This window comes from Sander lucioperca, chromosome 21 (assembly GCF_008315115.2).
Source record: "Sander lucioperca isolate FBNREF2018 chromosome 21, SLUC_FBN_1.2, whole genome shotgun sequence".
NCBI classification, from domain to species: domain Eukaryota; kingdom Metazoa; phylum Chordata; class Actinopteri; order Perciformes; family Percidae; genus Sander; species Sander lucioperca.
In genome coordinates, this window is record NC_050193.1 from 9,601,293 (window position 1) to 9,623,707 (window position 22,415).

Here is a 22,415-nt window from a genome sequence, read left to right on the forward strand (position 1 = left end):
CGGTAAATACAGATTTTAAAATATAAGGGTATATATAAATAATGAATAATGAGGTACTATAAAGCTCTGGGTGCCCACAGACGGCTATAATTTGTTACATCATTTCTGAATCATCGTCAGGACATCAGGAGAATCTAAACACTCAAGCGAATTTCTCTCATCGGCCACATAGTGAAAGCAGCAGTTGCAGATCTTCATCAGTGTCTACACTGGATCTGTTCAGTCGCAGCACTGCTGTGTGCTCAGAAATGCAATATGTAGTTAGAAAGAGTAAGGAAATAGTCTGATTAAGATGTCTTATATGTGGGGCAACCTCTTGTTCACCCAGTAGAGCATGCGCCCCATGTAGGCTAAGTCCTTGGCAGCAGCTGCAGGTTCGAATGCGACCCATGGACCCCTTTGCTGCATGTCGTCTTTTTTGCTTGATAATGGAAAATAAATCATAATCACGATTATATTGGTCAATATTGAAATCACGATTATTTAACACGCTTACTAGAGGTGTGACGAGACACTTGGCTCACGAGATTGGGTTCACGCGAACGTACGAGATTATAACACTATTTTAAAGAAAACTTCAATGACGAAATAAGACTGAAAAAAATTGTCTTTTATTCAATCGAAAGTCACACAATAAAAAAAATTGTTAAAGGTTTTGCCACAAACCAGGCATGCAAACTCCTCACCTTTCGCCTTTCGGATGGTTCGGGCCACAGTTTTATCTTGAACCGAAATTATGTTTACATCTCTCGTGTGTTCTGTGCTAATTAGGGCTGTCAGCATTAACGCGTTAATCGCGATGCGGTTAAGGGCCGAGCATAATGCGTTCATTTGTTCGCATGCTGCCATTTGTTAATTTATTTTCACTTCACTCGGCTTTGCGTAGTGCCTAACAGGCTACTATTTTGCCGTACTTCCTCGTAACACATCCTGCTGCTGCAGGAATAGCAATGCCGATTTCGGTGCCTCATTCTGGTGCCACTGATATGCCTGCACTTCTCTCTGATGCTCTGAAACAGACGTTACAGGAAACGGAAACATTGCCGCATGTGACGCTAGTTAACACTATACTCGACAGCAGCTAACGTTAGCCTACCGCTAGCTAGTAGCTGGATTAAACACGGTTACAATGCTGACAGCTAACGCTAAACAGTGTAAAGTGTGACTGTATTTCACTGTAGAGGATTCCGACACCGGGATGTAACAATCTGCAGCTGCTGTTGTCGGAAAAACACAACTCAATGAAACTAGTAATTTACAGCCTCGTGGTGCATTCAAAGTTGTTGTTAAATTCAAATGTGTGACTAGATTAAATATATAATAAACAAATACAAATCTTAAAATCAAGTTCATAAAGTCACTTTCTTTGCATTCATTTGATTCCAATCAAGATACACTGGTAAGAATGGATTTCCATTGTTAATATGTCCTTAAAAACAGTTCTGAAATGCAAAATAATAGAATTTTAATCATGTGATATAACATGCGGTTAATCGCGATTAACTATAGAAATTCGACGATTAATCGCGATTAAGAAAATTTAATCGTTAGACAGCCCTAAAAATAATAGAATTTTAATCATGTGATAAAACATGCGATTAACTATAGAAATTCAACGATTAATTGTGATTAAGAAAATTTAATCGTTTGACAGCCCTAGTGCTAATGCTTCCTACATCCGTGTCCCGAGACTCACTGACAACAAAACCAACGACAGTATCCACTGCAGTTATCCACTAGTCAAGACACACTTTTATCATTATCAATGTACGACAGCAAACGGATAGCGTTGCTGAAGAAGTTATCATTGATAATTAACGTGATCATTTACTAATGTTAGCTAAGTTAACGTAAGTCTCCTCTCCAGCTTGTCATGACAAACGATGTATAACGTTTGTAATGTTATATCTAGTTAATTTACGTTAGCTTACGTTAAAGGGAAGCTATGCCGATTTTCCACCAGTGTTTGTGTCTTTGCAGTGTGGGATGAACGGAGTTTGGCTTCCCCTCATTGCACTAAACGTTAACTAACTTACATGACAAACTACATCACGTTAATCTTATTGAAAATACGAGTACTGACAGTGTGCTTCAAATGCACCTTTTTCCATTCATATAGCAAACTGTATTTACCTTAATTTCAGGTCAAATCAGGCCTTAACAGCTGCAGTGAGAGCAGCTGGCTTCCTGCCTGACTGAGGGTCTCCATCACTGGGTCGAGCCCAGAGGGCATTAGAGCTGCTCTTCGAAAAGCCCATGAACATTAAATGTCCAAAATCAGGGTGCAAAGTTTGTCACAAGGGAGGTAGGGCGAGTTAGAAAATAATATATCTTGTTGTCCACCATGACAAGCTGTCTGTTTAACTTCAGACAGTGAGCTGGATTACCTTTACTCTTTTGCCCAACTAAAGTATATTTGTAATTTATTTTCAGCATATGACCTGTCAGATATCATCTAGAAGAAACTATTTTAATTCAATATCTGTTAATTTATTTAATCTGCTGCACTTTGGATCAATAGACTGAGATTTAAAATGATGTATAATGGATGTTTGTTAGGTTTAAGTGATGCTTTTGACTTAAGCTGCAGATCATCTTTGCTGTCTGTCTTATGCTGTCTCACAGAACGGTCTAATCACGTGAGAATGAAAGGCTTTCCTTCAGAATGAGAATTTCATCCTTTGACACCTGTTGTGTACTTTTCAAAGAATGAGTGCTTTAGGTCTTTGTTTCACAAAATCAATATTAAATGTACAGATTGGATGCTCTATATGTAATAAGTATTTATAAAGTTAAATGTCCAAATTTAGCATGCAAAGCTTGTCCTTTTGATGTAGGTAGAGTTAGAACAGAATACGTTAGTCCTCAGGCCTACCGCTAATAAATAGAAAATAAAGTAGTTCAACACAGGTAATCCTGTTTGTTTAATTTCTTTTTATGACTCAAATGTATGCTATACAAAAATGTGTTTATGGTTAAATCGCTTACAAGAACACAACATTGTTTACAAGAGCACAGATTCTACATAGATCTAGCCCCATCATTTTGCTCTCAAAGTGCACCAGATTAATGCGTTTAACTTTAAAATGTACAACATTTTCTTCAGGGAGAGCATACCCCTGGACCTTCCTAGAGGGCTGTATCCTACCCCTGACCTGTTTGCATGCCTGCACAAACTCAGGGGCCATTCACATGGAAACGCTTTTTGGTGTAAACACACGTTTTGCATCGTTTTGGCCGATCGTCCAAACGAATCCTGTAAACGCACTACCTGAAGACTCACTCTTTTGAAACCTGGTCCCAGGGTGAAAAAATTCGAAAACGCCACCCTTGCGTCTTCGTTTGGACGGCGAAGCCGCATACTTGCATATCAATTATGTCATCGCCACACCTCTCGAACAATGGCGGACTACATGCTTGTGTTCCTGTTGGAGAAGATATTGAGCCTATTAGGGTTAAAGGAGAATTCCGGCCAATTTTTACGTTAATCTTGATCGCTATAGCTACGCGAGTACTTTCGATAGAAAAAACCCCGACCCGAATCAGTGCAGGCAACATGGAGTAGCTGCAGCTACGTACTACAAGCGTCCCCTTAGCTAAAACGGCAGTTGTCGGGGCATGTTTTAGAGGGCCTTTGTGCCTCTTAACAGACACAAAATGCAATTAATATGTCTGTGCCACATGAACAGGGCCCTTACGTGTCAACAAGATGCGTTTTCAACTTAGACATTGTTTAAATTCACCTACCCTGGTCCCTGTCTTGATCCTGCCAGTAGCTAGCTTGCCCTGCTAGCTGATAGCCGTTAGCTGCTAGCTGCCGTCCGGTGAGTGTATTCAGACAGGCTTCTGTGATAATCATCCCAATAACAATCCACTATTAAATCAAATAATTATTAATTTCTCACTTGTATTCTTGTATTTGTATCTTATTCTATTTTTGCCTGTTTAATTTTCATGACCATTTTGAATTGCTCTTTTATGTTTTATGGAGTGTTTTGAATTGCCTTGTTGCTGAAATGTGCTGTAGAAATAAAGCTGCCTTACCATGCCCTACAGCCTGTCAGTCTGTCACCAAGAAATTCACTTCATCAAGGCAAGAATTGTCAGACCCTCCATTTTTGAGAAAGTTAATATTTAGATTTTATAGATTTATTCTTGTTTGTTTACCAGTCCCCCCTCATTTTTTGTGTTTTCACTCACATTTTCTTTAACTTCTTGAGTTTTTCCATGTGAATGTCCCATCTTGCCTTCTCTTTCTTCTCTGGTGTCTTCATTTCAATTTCTTCCTTTTCTTATCCCACACATAAGCCCCTGGAATACATCAAGATATTCTCCCATTCGTTATATTTATTAGTTTCTTTTTTTGGTTTTACCTAAAACCTGAAAGTTTAAATGAGGAGAATCTGATATTCTGATCTGTGCCTAACCTGCGTTTGTACCGCTTTTGTGGTCCCAGATGCAGCAGCAGGTAGCGTCGGTGGGCATGGTCCCTGGGGCTGGTGGTGTGTCAGCGGGCCCAACGGCCGACCCAGAGAAGCGCAAACTCATTCAGCAGCAGCTGGTCCTGTTGCTCCACGCACATAAGTGCCAGCGGCGGGAGCAGGCCAATGGGGAGGTGAGGGCCTGCACTCTGCCCCATTGCCGCACCATGAAGAACGTTCTCAACCACATGACCCACTGCCAGGCTGGCAAGTCCTGCCAGGGTAAGTGAAAATGATATGATGAAAAATTGAGCTTGAATCCAGTTTTTTTTTTCTTTTCTTTTTTCTAGCTAACTCCTGTTTGAATGTGTTCACCTGTTCAAATTCATCTTAGCATTTATGTGTCTGTGATGTTACAGGGTAATCTTTTGTCTATCATTCACTGTAAGAATCCTGCATCCTGTCCGTTGGCTGTGTGGCTTAGTTGTGTTCGATTTAGAGCCTGCTTGAAACGCTATAATGATCATGTTTCATTGGCCAGTTAGCGTGCCACTTGCACATCAGCGCACGGGTCCACTACCTGACAAACCGACGTGACGTGTGTGCATATTTCGAGAGAGTGACCGTGTAAGTGAAGAAATTGATTTAGACAACTAAACGGAAAGAATCAGAGAAGCAAAATAAAAGTTGTGTCCTGTTCGCTTTTATTGTTTTTATACTGTACAGCCAGTAAAACTTGAAGTAGAACTCCTGTTCTGTAGACATGGTTGTTATTTATTTATTAATGTTGGACCAGTCCAATATGACTGTCAGTTGAAATAAACCTTGTGTTGTAAGAAAACTTGTTTATTTGTTATGAATCTATTTTGATGCATTTTCCCATAACTTTTGTAATTTTACATGTTTAAAAATATCGAAATTAATATCGATATTGCAGTATTCATAATCAATATCGCAATATCACATTTTGTCAATATTGTGCAACCCTACAACTCAGCAAAAGGTGTTGATGACTTGTAGTTGTTTTGAGTTCACCCAAGCTGCTAAATAGCTGCCTTGTTCTTAGTAAGATTGTTTATTGATCAATATGTGGCTGACGACCGGTTAAGGAAGTTTTGTGAAATTTGCTTCCCTAATATAACACAAAATAACCAAATTGCTTTATTGTCAGACAGACAGTGCAGGATGAGTTACTATGATTAAACAGCTTGATTTAAAAAAAAAAAAAAAAAAAAAAATTCATGTTCTTGACTGTTTAACTCTTTAATAAGGGGAGCATAATGCTTAAGGGCTTCTTAATCACTTATTAAGTTTCATTGTTTTACGTAATGTAAAGCAGTGAGCTCTTGTTGGCTCTTGTTTTATTGCTAAAATAGAGCCACTCTACTCTTTTGACCCGCTAAGCCCCAAATGCCCCAGTCACTGACAACATCAGCAAATACGAATTTAATCTTTTTTTAAACGGCTGTCATGATGGTTGTACTCCATTACCTTGTCTAAGCTGGCGGCAAGAAGCTTCCCTCTGACAGCTGTGATTAGTAAAATAGTCATCCAAGGTTGATGAACTTTGAACACTCATATTTATATATGCTTAAAGTAAATGCAAGGATGCATTTATGGTTTTACAACATGTGTAATCACTTTTACATAGCTATTTGCACATTGTACTGTAGCAGTTGAGTTTTGTTTTGACTGTTATTGTTATTGACTGTTATTTTACGTTGACATGGTGCTGATTTTGATCACTTTTTCTTGCCATTTTTAAAGTATATCTTTCTTAACAGTCAACACCCATTTTACTTGTATTTCTTGTAGCGTTCTATGAATGCAGGAGAAGTCTGGTTTTAAATCCTAAACTTTAATTTACTGAATTACCACACCTCACTGTATGTCTTTGTTTCACTTTTATATCTCCCCAGTGGCTCACTGTGCATCATCCAGACAGATCATCTCCCACTGGAAGAACTGTACGCGGCACGACTGTCCGGTCTGCCTGCCTTTGAAGAATGCTAGTGACAAGAGGAACCAGCAACGTGAGTAACTCCAACAGCTCCCTTTTGCTCTTATTCATTAATAAATCCATATAATAATGGGTTAAGTTAAAAGTTAATAGAGAACAATAATAAAGAATTTCTGATGGGTGCTAAAATATCAATTTAAAAAAAAAAAGAAGAAATAAAATCTTTGATACCTTGTAAACTTTTCAACAAGGCAGTTGTCACTCAACAGCGAGCCTCAGCAAGTCAAGTGTGTGTGTGGTATAAAGTGCTGCCACCTGCAGGTTGTGTCTCCCTGCCAAAGCTCTGTACTGCTCCCTAAATGTAAGAGCTTGAACAGTGAGAGGATTCCTCTAGTACGGCTGGAGCTGTAACCTGACACCCAGGGGAGGGGCTCCATGGCTCTGCTATCAGTGGGGGCAGGGTTTTAGGACTGCATGCGCTCTGATTGGTCAAAAGGCCCTATGACAGATTTAAATCCCCCCACAGAGGCAGCGTGCTCCCTGTCAGCAATCAACACAGCAGGGAGCAGTGCAGGGATTTTAGACGGAGGCCGGCTCAGGGAGACATTCTTTTGCTTAATTTTTTTTGTGTGTACAATATTCAATGATGTTTCATGTTTAAAAAATATATGAGATGACAATACAGAGAGTATATAGATACTGTTATATGTGTATATACTGTATATTATTTTTAAACATATTCATATCTGTACATAGTAGTCAAATGTTTGTTTACCTTTACCAGCTTTGTTGTCGTTGTTTAAGCAATATGTCTATTTGTACATTGAGAGCAAACAACCAGTTAAATCCCTTCTATGTGTACACTTTTTAAATATCACATTAAATGCTTTATTTAATGTTGCCAAACCACTTATTTGTTTCCTCCTCTTGTCCTTCCAGCCATGCTAAGTTCTCCTGGGGCTAGCTTGCAGAACGCCATCAGTACAGTGGGACCTGGCCAGCCCAGTGCCACAGCCATCAACAGTGCTGCAACACATATCGACCCCAGCTCCATGCAGAGAGCCTATGCTGCCCTTGGCCTGCCCTATGGCAACCAGCCCCCTGCCCAGGTCCAGGGTCCCACCCAGCAAAACCCCCAAGGCCCCCAGCACCAGCAGCTGCGAAATCTGAACCCACTAGGTACGGGATAGATAGGACTTCACTGCCATTTTATAGGATTGTGTACAAATGGGAACAATACTATAAATCTGTTGCCAAGCCATTTTCTTATAAACCCTTGTAAATAACGATGTGTGTTTATCAGGCACTAATCAGAACCAGTTAGCAGGAGGCATGGGTGTCCCCTCTTCAGACCAGGCTGGCATGCACTCCGACTCCTCTCTACCATCCACACTCAACAAGTGAGCATTCTCTTCCTTAATATGTCACACAAAACAAGGCCCTAGCTGATATGATGTTGTGTGATGTAGCTGCCATTTAATTCATATGCAGGTTAGCATAATGAGTTCTATGGTTTCTCATTATGTCGTGTCAACCAAATCACCATCCAGTGCACTTGCTTATGTATGTTTTCGGTGCGGTTTGTTTGTCTGAAATCATGAAACTTGGTGCAAGGGTGTAGCATAGGCCAAGGAAGAACCTATTACATTTTTGGAGCTGATTCGAATAATGGGGGGGGGGGGATACACAAATTATTTTTGACTTTCGTTAACGTTGGGAGATAAGGCGTTTGTGCTGCATACATGTGAAAAATGTGTTCCTGGCTGGGAAAATTCATGCTGCATTAACATTGTGAGATAGGGCATGCCTTGGCTGAGGTCTGCGCTCTGAGTGCCCCTCTTGTTTTAAAATGTATCTTGGAGGACAAAAATATTGTATAACAATGTAAATTTACAAAATTATGTTCACATTGTATTATTAATGAAACCATGTATGGAATTAACAATAATCATTATTTTGTAAGTAACAGTTTCATGGTCTCTCTCTGTCTTATAGTCAACTGATGCCAGATGGGTCAGTAGTGGGAGGCATGGGAAACCTGCCCACTGCCACCCCTCTCTCTTCTTCGGGGGTAAGGAAGGCCTGGCATGAACACGTCACTCAGGACCTGCGCACCCACCTGGTGCATAAACTGTAAGTCCAAAAATGAAACCGATTTATTATACAGTACATACTCAAGTTTTGTCATAGGAAAACAGAATAGAACTTTGTGATCCAGGTCGTTGCTGAGTTTCTGAGTTTCTCTGCTGTCTCTCTTCAGTGTACAAGCCATATTCCCCACCCCAGACCCTGCAGCACTGAAGGACCGGCGAATGGAGAACTTGGTGGCGTATGCACGCAAGGTTGAGGGAGACATGTACGAGTCAGCTAACAGCAGGGTAACTAATATAATACACTTTTTTCTATTATCACACTATTACAACCTGAGTGATGACAGTCTTCGTTAAACTTCTTTAAATCCTAAGGCCTTTCTCTGGTCACTATGAGAGCAGAGAATATTGACCAAAACCAAGAAAATGTATTATTCTTTTAAACATGTCTTGTTTGTTTCTTCTCATTTTCTCACTAGGATGAGTATTACCACTTTCTGGCAGAGAAAATCTACAAAATCCAGAAGGAATTGGAGGAGAAGAGGCGCTCACGGCTTCAGAAACAGCCTGGCATGGTGGGCACAGCTGGGCCTCAGCAAAGTGGAATGGCTCAGCCCAACGCCATGGGCCCAGGACAGGCCGTCCGATCTCCCAGTAAGTAGCCAAACTCTCTACACTCGGGGTGACAAAATACTAAAGGGGAAAGACACTTTAGGGTTTTGAATATTGGCTTAATCTAACTATTCTGCATTTCTCAGTTAATACAAGCACAAAGCATTTCTGTAACTCATAGCAACTTATAAATGAACACTGTTTATCCTGTCTTCTCTCAGATGGACCTGTGCCGATGCCCAACATGCCAAATCAGATTATGAACCGTATGCAGGTGCCCCAAGGTATGTGTTCGTTCTTTGCTTTCTTAGCAGTGGTTTTCCGGAGAAAAGCACTTCATATGTCCTTTTTGGCTAACCTTCTTAGTTCTTAAGTTTGCCAATGTATTGATGTTCAAATGTTACACAGAAATGTTGTGAGCATTTTAACAGTAAAGTGAGTTTTAAGTTGCCTGCGCTCACCTGATGGTTTAACTAGTTAAAGCTGAATACATTTGTTCTGCTCTGATGTCAAACTGAGCTGGTTCGGCGCCTCTGCCAGCCCAGTAGGACATGGAATATTAAATTACAACAACTCCCAAGTATAATAAACATGTATATAATTATGTGTGTGTATCTGTTCCCACAGGAATCAATCAGTTTAACCCAATGGCGATGCAGAATGCGCAGATGTCTCAGGCACCCATGGGAGCACGTGCTCCCTCCCCCATGAACCATCCGCAGCAGATGAACATGAGCTCCGTCCCAGCGGTTAGATCTTTCCCCTCTGTCTCCCTGCTTTATTTTTTTCTCTCATCTCTCTTTTATCTCTCTCTGGGTCTGTCAGTTCCTCTGTTAAACTTGCTCTTCTTGGAACCATTTTCCAGTTTTTGTCACCATGGCTTATTTTGTTCCCAGTTGTTCAGTTTGTTAATTTTTCTCAGTCATTCTTTGCCTCTTGACTGTGGAATGCTCCACACTTTCTGACCATTTCTTAGTCTGTTACCATTTTGACACTAACGCATCTATATGGAATTTGCTGCGGTCCTGATCCATTTATTAACCAGTAGGGCTGCATCTATTATTCGCTGTTTTATAAGATTTAAAACAGAATAAACATCTGAAGTTGGAGCCAAAGTTCAGCTGCTGTAGTTTTTCTAATTCTCAATTATTCTCGATTATTTTAGTAATTGAGTAGTCTACCAATTATTCCATTGAGTAATCCCATAAGACATACTTTTGTTTTATTGAAGAGCAATAATAAATATACAATATAGTGGTTTCATTTTTAGAAAAAGCAACATTGTTATTGCTTAAATTGCATACATTAATATTATCTATCAAAAAACTAAACCTATTCTGGTGCATTCAAGTGCCATATTACATTCTGTTAAAAAAATAAATAAAAAATCAAACTAAGGTATACATTAAAATTATAATACATAAGCATGGCCTTGAAGTTGTGCAACTTAACTTTCAGAACTATAAGTTCTATTGTGGTAATGTTAAGCTAGTTTAGTTTTTCAATACACTGTACAGAGTTTTTATTTTTTTGCAGCTTTTTTGAGCTTCCGTGCGGAACACAGTGAGCAGTACAACGTTAGTTATTTATATATTTAGTTAGAATTATTCAAGTTACTCGAGGAATCGTTTTAGCCCTATTAACCAGTCACCTGGATTTCAATAACTAATCTGTAATTAAACCGTGGCAGACCCTAAAGCCTGGTTTACAGCTGTTTAATGTTTCTCCCTGGCTTTAATTCAGCACACAGACCACAGGGCTTGTAAAGGATTATTGTAGTGGTAGCATGCATGTATGCTGCATTGCATTCACTTTATTGTACTTGGAAGACATTGAATACTAGAGGCCTGCTGCAATAATGATTTTGTCTGTTTTATTTCTCTCCTCTTTTTCAGATGGGTATGTCCCCGTCAAGGATGCCTCAGACTCAAGGAATGATGGGTAGTCATGCTAATAACATGGTAGCTCAGCCAGCCAATCAGGGCCAGTTCCTGCCCCAGGGCCAGTTCACTGGATCAATGAATTTGAATGTAGGCTTGGGCCAGCCCATATCACAGGCTGCTGTCACACAGGTGAGGAGACTTGTGCTGTGTTGTATGCTCCTAGAGCTTTCAGTGCTCCTTGCATTTTTCTGTCTGCCAAATGAGTGTCAGCATGTTGGCTGCTGTATGAATGGTGTGTATTGGTGTGCTAACTGTCCATCCCTCTTTGTTCCAGCAACCACAGAACTCTAACCTCCCTCTGAATGCACTGGGATCCCTTGGCGCCCAGCTGCCCTGTGGCCCTGCAGTCCAGCCCACCCTGGGTGCCACCCCTCCAACTAATGTCTCTGCCAGCCTGCAGCCTCAGCAGCAGCAGCAGCAGCAGCTGCAGCAGCACCATGCTTCTGCACAGGCCCAGGTGCCACCGCGGCCCTCTACTCCCGCCTCCACGGGTGGGCCCTCCTCCACCCCAACTCACATACCCAGTAGCCTCCCTGGCCCCCCCTCAGCCATGGGCACACCTGACCCCTCCCAGCCGCTCACCCCCCTGCAGGCGCAGACAGAACCCCCCAGCCAGATGCAGCAGCCCACCTCAGTGCAGGCACAGCACCCCAGCACACCGGTGAGATACTGGTTCTTACTGAAAACTAACTATAGACCTTGTATTAGTTTGCCAGCTCCTGTTAAAGCTGTTCTTTTGACCAAACTAATTTTAAAGAAATGTCAAGATTTTGTTTAGAGAGGATCACTGTGGATCAATGTATCTTCCTCCTTTCCTCAAAGTTGTCCCAGGCAGCAGCGAGTATAGATAACAGAGTGTCAACCCCAGCCTCTGTGGCTGAGCTGAGCTCCCAGCAGGCCTTGCCGAGCAGCACTGAAGCCAAACCTGAAGTAAAAGAGGAAGACGATGACTGCAACTCTGGAAAGAAGCAGCCAGATATAAAAATAGAGGTATGTTCATGATTTATAAAATAATTTATTAACCGAAAGAACATGGCTTATGGCTACTGTAGGCCTGACCAGAAGCCATTTACTGCTTGATCCCGTTATTGCAAACTCAGTCCACCGCAGCCAACCACTTCTGCTCAAATTCCATGTCCAAAAAAAGTAAATATGACTTGTGGGAGTGGCTCCCAAAGGTGAAAAAGAACAAGTAAAACAATTAAATACTTGATTGTTTCAAGGGCTGCACGATTAATCTAATCACAATCGCGATGTCACAGAATTGTGCAATTTAAGTAAATAAAAAGGTGTGCTGTGTGCGTGACAGTCTCCACGTTGTAACACCCTTCACTATACCGACAGTATTGACAACATATGAAGCCACTGTGTCTTAAGAAGCATGTTTTTTATTGTTCACTATTAATTCACTTTACATCGTCTTTGCTATCTCTTTCTCCTTTTTGCTTTTGTCTCACTCACTTACCGCACCTGCCATTCTCGCTCTCACTAATGCCTTATTTATGGTTCCGCACTGAATCTCTGTGAATCTGCCCTCTGAATTACGCTACCCCATGGATGTTTTAAGCGCTACCCTCGAAACAACGTCCACAAAAGATGGTCTGTCAGTCTGTTTAGGCAGTAGCGCATTTGTCGTGTATGGTCACGTGAGTATCAGAAGTGTAGAGGGTTTCAGAGCATGCAAACTTTAAGAAGAGGTTGCACAGATTATATTTTGTAACTTAATCACTAGTTATTATATTACACCCCATCTTAAATCTTAAATGCCATTGTTTATAAGGGCATACAAAATGTATTATTCTAATGAGAATTTGTATCTTTCTCATTTATTGTTCTATTTATTTCATTTGTATTGTTGAGCAAAGCAAAAAATTCTATTTTTGAAAGTTTTGTTAGTTAATTTTGCAAAATATTGTTATATAAAAAAAGTTTTTTGGATTTTTTGTTTAAGTATTTCTCCTTATGCTCGTTTAACTTTATATGCTCAAGTTAAGAAATACACATTTCAAAATGTTGGTATTTTGTGCATTTTCCTTGATAATCTAGCAAGTAGACGCATGATACTATTAGACGCAAGGTTACACTTTACTTGAAGGTATCTACATAAGAGTGACATGACACTGTCATGAACATGTCATAAACATTATAAACAAGTCATAACCGTTTATGACAAAACGCTTCTGTCATTAAGTGTCATTCGGTTTTTGTCATGACAAGTTAGGGTCAAGAAAGGAGCCAGTTGAGGTGGTTCGGGCATCTGGTAAGGATGCCCCCTGGGCGCCTCCCTAGGGAGGTGTTCCAGGCACGTCCAGCTGGGAGGAGGCCTCGGGGAAGACCCAGGACTAGGTGGAGGGATTATATCTCCAACCTGGCCTGGGAACGCCTCGGGATCCCCCAGTCGGAGCTGGTTAATGTGGCTCGGGAAAGGGAAGTTTGGGGTCCTCTGCTGGAGCTGCTACCCCCGCGACCCGTTACCGGATAAGCGGAAGAAGATGGATGGATGGATGGAAGTTAGGGTTAGGGTTTATGTGTCATGACAGTGTCATGTGTTCACGACAGTGTCATGTCACTCTTATGTAGATACCTTCAAGTAAAGTGTTACCGATGGCAATTGCAGTATTGTAAATCGCAATCGCAATATGACTTTTTATCCAAATCGTGCAGCCCTAATTGTTGCTTGATTCAGCACCATAGAATAGCTGGTTAACCCTGGTTGTATTCATATAGCAGGATGATGAAACCAAACCCCCGCTGGTGAAGAAGGAGGAGCCAGATGCAGCAGAGCCAAAGCAGGAACCGATGGAGACTGAGGAAAAGAAGCCGGAGATGAAGGCAGAACCCAAAGAAGAGGAGGAAAGTGGGGCCAACGGCACATCAACCACCTCCACCACTCAGAACCGCAAAAAAAGTAACAACACAGATCTCTTTGTATATATTAAGTGTGTAAAAAGTATTGTGGTTTTATATTTTGTGATACAAAAATTTGAAGATGTGTCATATGTATCACAATTTCAAGTAAATGTATACTATTGCACATATTTATTTCAGCTCATGTTGCAGTGAAATCCATTAAACAAGACAAAGATGATATGCAGGACTTAAAGTATTATGGCACCGTGCCGGATCTCTGGCGTGCGGCCGTGAGGGGAAAAAAAATAATATTGGGAACTTTCATGCCGTTTATTATTTTCGAGTCTATTGATTTCACCTACCAATCATATGAGAGTAACGCAGGGCTTAAGTACTCGGGCCTGGTGCCCGATTTCTGGCGTATGACTATTTTAGAAAAATAAATAAATTAAAAAGTCCACATGGGATTTGTTTTTGATGCGCTGGGTTTAACCAATCATCGAACTTCCACCTACCAATGAAACGAGTTCTAGCCAAAAAAAGTAGGGCGGGTCTTTGCCGAAAAGCGAGAGTGCGGTGTGGTCTCCGTTCTAATGCGGCTAAAAAAAAATGGAGACGAAGTTTATCAAACTTGGAGCGTGTAGATACAGCTTTAGTTGAGAAAGGAGTTAAAAACAAATGGCGCTGGGCATGAATAGAGGACAAGAGGAAACGGGTGGAGACGGGAAGCCGTTAAGCACTTGGTGCCTCAAATTGAGGAAGCCGGGTGCTTGCTTCTGCAGCGCATGTTGAAGGAAGACGCTGTACGGCAGCAGCGGTAAGAAAGTGCTTGCTAGTCACAAAGCTTCGGTCCGTGCACTCTGTCATACGAGTATGTTACCGACGGCTACCACTGCGACTGAGCCTTCACTGACCGACCGTGTTTGTGATACAAACGATATGTGTGTGCAAGTTCATAGCAGAACATGATTTGTCAACGATGGCCACTGTGTAAAAGCTATCTGAAGCCCAAACGGCCTTGACAAAGCTGTCTGTTTGGAATCAGCATGGCAGTTATTTAAACATAACAGCCTTGCCCTAGAGTTTAGTCTAGCTATATGAAAAGCTAAGCTTTGCAAAGTTTTTAATAAATGTACATGAAGCAACTAATATCAACATGGACAAAATCATGAATGTACTAATTTGCTTTTTTGATGATGACCTGGCCAAAGTAACAACACAACATCTAGAAAGTTTTGTTTTCACGATGATTCGTTGTAGGGTTATGATATTATTGCAAGTGTGTGTGTGTGTGTGTGTGTGTGTGTGTGCGTGTGTGTGTGTGTGTGTGTGTGTGTGTGTGTGTTTGATTTCTTATAACATTATTATTGTTTGTCCAGTTTTCAAGCCAGAGGAGCTGAGACAAGCCCTAATGCCGACACTTGAGGCCCTCTACAGGCAAGACCCAGAGTCACTGCCATTCAGACAACCTGTAGACCCTATGCTACTAGGCATCCCTGTGAGTGTCTACAATACACGCCATACCTAAATTTCAATATTAAAGACCCACAGAAAGAACTGTTAAGCATGATTTATTCATTCCTGCAAATGTATCTCTCCTGCTGCACAGGACTACTTTGACATTGTGAAGAATCCTATTGACTTATCCACCATCAAGCGCAAGCTGGATACAGGTCAATACCAGGAGCCTTGGCAGTATGTTGAAGATGTGTGGCTCATGTTCAACAATGCCTGGTTGTACAACCGTAAAACATCCCGTGTCTACAAGTACTGCACCAAACTGGCAGAAGTGTTTGAAGCAGAGATTGATCCCGTCATGCAGGGCCTGGGCTACTGCTGCGGCAGGAAGGTGAGAGAACATGAAATGGGAATTTACATGACAAACTGTACTTTTAACTATATTTATCTCATCACTTCACATTATCTTTACCTGTATGTTGTTGTTGTTAACTTCAATGCCAACTTCAGTTTGTAACCGACATGGATTGTTAATATGCTTCTCTGATGTTTTCACAGTATGAGTTCTCACCCCAGACGCTGTGTTGCTATGGCAAACAGTTGTGTACCATTTCCAGGGACGGCACCTACTACAGCTACCAGAACAGGTAAAATAGTGTGATGACTCTGCTGAGGGGTAGAGAGGGGTTGTAAAGATTAGGTGTGCAGCTTAATCTTCAAAGATAATACATGGCCAAAGATGCATTACATACACTCAAACCAGTCAACAAAGCTGTAAGTAACTTATTCACATAACTTTTCCTTTTTGTAGGGGTGTCGCAGACACCACTATGAGTTGTATATTGTGGCCAAGCAGAATGTGCGTTATCTGGCCCTGTCTTGTCCTTATCGCTGTTGTGTCCGAGAACCAGCACCAAAGCCCCCCCTGGTGTGCAGAATCTGTTTCTGCACCTCTATCATTCCAATGCAACGCCATTCAATTAATACAGATCCTTGCCACTAAATGCTGTGAGGTTTACCAACTTAGGATTCAAGACTTGCTGCAAAAAGTCAGTTTTTTGAGACTTTAATGGATTCTTTATATTGTACAAGAAGTTCTGAGCAAGGTGTTCTCATTTGACAAAACTTGATCTAAATTCCTAGAACTGAAATACCCTTGACTTCAATAAAATTAATTTAGTCACGTAATTTAACAGTTTTTCTATAAGACCTGCACATTTGTATTTGCATCACTCATTCTGCCTCCATTGGCATAACCATTACATTCCTTTATCCGCTCATAATGCATGTTGCTTATGTTATAAATGATTGTATTTTTTCCCGTATTCCAGCATGCAGTTGGATGGTGTCATGTCGACATACAGTAGTTAGAAAATGTATTTCTTCTTTCTTCACATTCATTTACCATTATTAACCTTTTAGCATGTTTACCCCATTTCTGTTCCAGTTTGAATGAGAGTGGCTGAATCATGACCATTTCATCTGTCACTAACATGTACCTGTACCTCTGCCTGTGTGTTTATGTGTCCCTCCGTCTGTCCCGCTGCCCATGCTCCGTCCTCGGTTGTTGCTGTGTGCTCCGTTTACTCTGCATTCTGCCACCTGTACGCCGGTTTGCCTGTGCTGCTACTGTGTGTGCTGGCTGCAGTTCACCCAAATATGGCCTTATTGCCGACAGGTATCACTTCTGTGAGAAGTGCTTCAACGAGATCCAGGGCAACAGTGTGACCCTGGGGGACGACCCGGCACAGCCACAGACGTAAGTTACCAGGCCCGGTTGGCTGAACACCACCTGATGATCATCTTGCGAGATTATCAGACTGTTTTCTCTCGACTTTATTCTGTGGAAAGGAGTTTCAATCACAGGAGCCAATATGAACTCGGTTGTCTCTTTATCTCTTTTTTTGTGCAGCATGATATCAAAAGAGCAGTTTGAAAAGAAGAAAAATGACATGTTGGACCCTGAACCGTGAGTACTGTCTGGACAGTGACTTCAGTTTGACTGTCATTTATGTTATGGCAGTGATTCTTCCTTACCACTTTTCGCAATGAAAGCACAAAAAAAGCAAATATTTGTCCTTGCCAGGTTTGTTGAATGTAAAGACTGTGGACGGAAGATGCATCAGATCTGCGTGCTGCACTACGATGTCATTTGGCCATCAGGGTAAGTCTCACTATGGCTGTTGGACAACTATCCAGCCATTTAAACATACTTAACAGGAATCTTATTTGCAGAGTATAGAACTCGTACTTATTAATAGGAATTTGTATTTGCTGGCTTTACTGTATGTTGACTCTAAACTGTAGTTTGATCTTTCTTCTTATCTAGCTTTATCTGTGACAACTGTCTGAAGAAGTCTGGCAAAACAAGAAAGGAGAACAAGTTTTCAGCCAGAAGTGAGTTGCATTTAATAGTAAAACAACCATAACACTTCATTCGATTTTAATATTCCTTTTTATTTGATCACAGAAGTCTCAATGTTTATATCTTGAATTGATATTAAAAGCATTTTGTTTTTGTGTTTGTGCTGGTCTTTGTAAAGGGTTGCAGTCAACCAGGTTGGGGACGTACATCGAAGACAGAGTGAATAAGTACTTGAAAAGGCAGAACCACCCAGAGGCTGGTGAGGTGTTTGTGCGAGTGGTGGCCAGCTCTGACAAAAATGTGGAGATTAAGCCTGGCATGAAGTCTAGGTAAGGTTCTCACCTGCTGATAAAGTGTGCCTCTCCTGATTTGCTAAAACATTTGTTAAATGTGGAGTAACATGGTAGTTTTCATTGTCCACACATTGACTCTCTTCATTGATGGATTTAAATGTGTTAAATAAAGACTTGCAAATACAGCACAGTTGTCCATATATTATAAAAATATAGTGTGCAAAGTGATGAAACATGCATGAAAGACCTGACCAAAGAAAATATCTCTTCCCCTGTCCTCAAATTTATTTAGCAAATTCTTAAGTCCTTAAAAAAAAAATACTAACTTTACTTATGCTTCTTTGTTTTCACAGATTTGTGGACTCGGGCGAGATGGTGGAGACCTTTCCTTACAGAACCAAAGCACTTTTTGCATTTGAGGAAATAGATGGGGTTGACGTTTGTTTCTTCGGCATGCATGTCCAGGAGTACGGCTCAGAGTGTCCCTTTCCAAATACCAGGTAAACTACAGGAAAAAATAAGAATGATGCATGCATTTAGTCTCTGTTTATTTTGTTATTTTGTTTGTATTGCTCTTTGATTAAATTCACCACATTTGCTTTGCAGACGGGTTTACATATCATACCTCGACAGTATTCACTTCTTCAGACCCCGTGTGCTAAGGACTGCAGTGTACCATGAGATCTTAATAGGCTACCTGGAGTATGTGAAGAAACTGGGGTGGGTTAAGAGTAACTTTACACGGTGTAGTGTTTTGCACAATTTCAACTAATGCTCTATGTATCATTCCTGCACGTGGCTGACAACTCTTGTTTCCCTCAGGTATGTGATGGGTCACATCTGGGCCTGCCCACCCAGCGAAGGAGATGACTACATTTTTCACTGCCACCCTCCTGACCAGAAGATCCCCAAGCCCAAGAGGCTCCAAGAGTGGTACAGAAAGATGCTGGACAAGGCTTTTGCTGAGAGGATCCTACACGATTACAAGGTCAGAAAATGATCTCTTTGTGACTACAGTGGGAGGCTCTGTCTGTCAAGATTTTCTTCAATATGTTAAAGCAGCCATATTATGCTCATTTTCAGGTTCATAATTGTATTTTAAGGTTGTACCAGAATAGGTTTACATGGTTTAATTTTCAAAAAACACCATATTTGTGTTGTACTGCACCGCTCTCTCTCACTGCTGCAGATCCTCTTTTCAGCTGGTCTCTGTTTTAGCTACAGAGTGAGACCTCTTTTCTTCTTCTTCTGTACTATCTTTGATTGCACTCGCACATGCCCAGTAGCTCAGATGTAGATCATGTCAGCTAGCTAGCTCCATAGACAGTAAAAGAAAGGCTGTTTCTACAATTTTGGTCAGTTACAAGGATTAGCTGGGAGACTTCTAAATGAGGGCGCACATGTAAGTAGTTCTTTTGTAGATTATGGTGAACTTGTGTGTGTTGTAGCAGTGCTTTGCTATTGAGAACGAGGTAGCATGCTAGCGTTAGCATGCTAGCCTTAGCCATAGCGTTAGCATGTTAACGCTACGAGCTAATGGTTGCGGTTAGCCTGCTCGTTTCGGCTTGTGACGTCACAAGCCGTGCCGATTTTGAACAGCTCACCCAGAGACTGAAGGCAGGACACATTCAGAAACCGTATCTCACTCTAAACAGCATGGGTGGATTTTTTTCAAAGTTTGTATGTGTGTGGAAGCACCAGAGACACAACATAACACCCCAAATCCCAGAAAAAGTGATTTTTTCATAATATGGGCACTTTAACAATTCTGCCACTAGTTATAACTGTACAGTATAGTACGTACGTCTGGGTGTCTGTCTGTCTGTCTGTCTGTGATTAGGTGTCAGTCAGATGCCATACCACATTACTTTATAGATTTTATGAGCCTACTCTGGAGTAGGCTGAACATTTTACAATGATTATCACATTATTTTGGTTTAATATTATGCATATAATATTATCTTGATCATTCTGGTTAACTAGTGGTGGCGTGAGACAATAATTTAGTGTATTTGTTTACTGTCACTTGATATAATCACATTGCAACAGGATTTTCTCATGGAGAGAAAGTTGACTAGACATACCGATATCGACTGTTAATTATTTATATTGTCTTGAGCCCTTTTCTTAGCCAGAGTATTTGTATGCTTTGCATCATCCTTTCTGACAAGACAAATGGTTATCAGCATGTCACTGTGTCCAGTCCAGATGTGTGGAGTATAGGGGGGCTCCCCCTTGTGTTTGGTATAGATTATTGCAAAAAAGTATGAGAACAAAAACTACACTTCTAAGTCAGCATATAGTTAAATTATATAGGCTCATCTTTACAGTTTTGTTACTCTTGACTTTGAATGAAGTGTATTTTACGATGATAAAATGTTTATTTAAATGGAGTCTGGTGGGTTTGGGGATGTTTCATGTTAAACAAAAAGGATCTTACTCTTTAACAAAAAATGTCTACCTCTGTAGGGATCCTTTCCATAAGGTTGTCAGACATCACAATGTGCAACAGAGAAAATGTGAATGTTTGGATTTTAATACGCTAGTACAGTGGCTGATGACTTGGCCTGTGTATTGCTTCTTGTAGCTTTCTCCAGAACCATTGTACCCCAAAATTATTTAGAGAAAGGACCCCAAAGCACTTAATATGCAACCCCACTTTATACTACTGACTTACTGTGTACTTCTACATCAGAGGAAAACATTGTACTACTACATTTACCTAAAAGAGAAATGTTACTGGTTTCGTTGCAGATTCAGATTTTATTCACAAAATATCACAATTAAAATATGGAGTAATCAGACTCATGGTAGTGCGCCATGTGCCACCCATCCAGCCCGTCCCGACACCCAGTTAGCAAAAACCTGCGAGAGGGGGGGAAGAAAAGGTAGAAGGCAATTCAAATAAAGAGTTTTTGTTTTAACTACATTTCGGTGGCGTCTTTTTCGTCAATGGTATTGCATGTTGATATTGCCACAGTCAGTGTTTATTGACAGGGTGCGGTCTTGTCTCGTCATTATTATCGTTGATGAATTTAACACTTCAGCAGAAGTAGTCATTTCCAAACAGGCTTAGTGGCTTGACGGTTATAAAGTAACGTTAAAGTATGGATTTAAATAGCGGAGGTATTTTGCCAGCGGTAATGTTATTAGTGTTATATGTTAAGCACACTTGCACAACCTAGTCTAAGTGGGACAAAGGAAGACAGCTCTCTTTGCCCGCTCAGCTCTAAGATTACGTTATCTTCTGCCTTCTGCTTAGAAGTGATGAATTTACAGCTCACAGCACCTTAATACGATATAGTGTCTGGCTTTTCTTTGATATGTAGTGTCGGCAATAAATGCCTTTTTAGTAAGTTTCCTCTTAGCCAAAAGCTCTGAGTGAATTTAAGCTGGGCTTTTATTGTGAAGGGTAAAGACAGAACAGCCAGTGTTATGGCAGTGATTTTTTTTTCCTCCTCAACCTTTATTGTGTGGTCTATTCAGTTTATTATTAGCCAATATAAAACGCTGTCCAAACTGCTCAAAATTACAAAACCCCAAGTTCATTGGGTACCCAGAAAGCCAAGTGTGAAGTAGATCGGATTAACATTACTCAAGACATTTGAAAGACTTACACACGCACACACAGAGGGTCCTCAAATTTATAGTTAGTTAAGGAACACAACTGGGAAGCTACAGTATAATATTAAAACATTAGCAGCAAAACAAAACAAAAATATATATATATATATATAGGACTCGACTTATGAAACTTGCTGTCATTCTTTTTAAGAGCTGTATTACTAGCTTGCCTGATGGAAGTTTTGTGCGTTTGTGTTCAGGACATTTTCAAACAGGCAACAGAAGACCGTCTAACCAGTGCCAATGAGTTGCCGTACTTTGAGGGTGACTTTTGGCCTAATGTACTGGAGGAGAGCATCAAGGAGCTAGAGCAGGAGGAGGAAGAGAGGAAGAAGGAGGAGAACACGGCCTCCACTGAGACGACAGAGGTGAGTTAGATGGATTAGGTGGATTGAGCATTTTGAAATGTTTTTTATAAAAGGAACGGTCTTGTTATGCCAAAATCAACAGCCTGATGCTCAGGCCTCTGTTTCACTCCAGATTGTATCATCCTCAAGTCCTCATTATATTAAAGCTTTCAGCAGTCATTCAGGCATCGTATAACCACTCAGCTTAATTGCATAACCTCATCTTGTCTGTTGTGCAGTCTTTCTAAAAAATCATGTCCATCTATTTCAAGGGAGCCCAAGCTGACAGCAAGAATGCCAAAAAAAAGAATAACAAGAAAACCAACAAAAACAAGAGCAGCGTCAGCCGAGCCAATAAGAAAAAGCCTGGGATGCCGAATGTAGCCAATGACCTGTCCCAGAAGCTCTATGCCACGATGGAGAAACATAAGGAGGTGGGAAACCCTAACAAC

The 22,415-nt window shown here is 40.9% G+C and overlaps 1 protein-coding gene across 8 annotated transcripts in view; it reads left to right on the forward strand.

The window, feature by feature from the left end:
* The window catches only part of crebbpb (CREB binding protein b), a 52,210-nt gene that overhangs the window by 25,685 nt on the left and 4,110 nt on the right, over positions 1–22,415 (forward strand). Inside the window, exons 4-29 of one of the 8 annotated variants that reach the window (XM_031312306.2) lie at positions 4,457–4,703; positions 6,341–6,454; positions 7,321–7,560; positions 7,685–7,781; positions 8,377–8,514; positions 8,642–8,759; positions 8,951–9,125; positions 9,305–9,367; positions 9,711–9,832; positions 10,979–11,155; positions 11,301–11,687; positions 11,849–12,016; positions 13,754–13,934; positions 15,256–15,374; positions 15,486–15,725; positions 15,893–15,981; positions 16,983–17,093; positions 17,247–17,303; positions 17,421–17,498; positions 17,664–17,731; positions 17,866–18,028; positions 18,346–18,492; positions 18,599–18,712; positions 18,815–18,980; positions 21,817–21,984; positions 22,236–22,397. In XM_031312306.2, coding sequence (XP_031168166.2) covers positions 4,457–4,703; positions 6,341–6,454; positions 7,321–7,560; positions 7,685–7,781; positions 8,377–8,514; positions 8,642–8,759; positions 8,951–9,125; positions 9,305–9,367; positions 9,711–9,832; positions 10,979–11,155; positions 11,301–11,687; positions 11,849–12,016; positions 13,754–13,934; positions 15,256–15,374; positions 15,486–15,725; positions 15,893–15,981; positions 16,983–17,093; positions 17,247–17,303; positions 17,421–17,498; positions 17,664–17,731; positions 17,866–18,028; positions 18,346–18,492; positions 18,599–18,712; positions 18,815–18,980; positions 21,817–21,984; positions 22,236–22,397 — 3,909 coding nt within the window. The remainder of the gene's footprint in view (positions 1–4,456; positions 4,704–6,340; positions 6,455–7,320; positions 7,561–7,684; positions 7,782–8,376; positions 8,515–8,641; positions 8,760–8,950; positions 9,126–9,304; positions 9,368–9,710; positions 9,833–10,978; positions 11,156–11,300; positions 11,688–11,848; positions 12,017–13,753; positions 13,935–15,255; positions 15,375–15,485; positions 15,726–15,892; positions 15,982–16,982; positions 17,094–17,246; positions 17,304–17,420; positions 17,499–17,663; positions 17,732–17,865; positions 18,029–18,345; positions 18,493–18,598; positions 18,713–18,814; positions 18,981–21,816; positions 21,985–22,235; positions 22,398–22,415) is intronic. The other 7 variants (XM_031312310.2, XM_031312312.2, XM_031312308.2 and 4 more) reach the window with 7 other exon arrangements.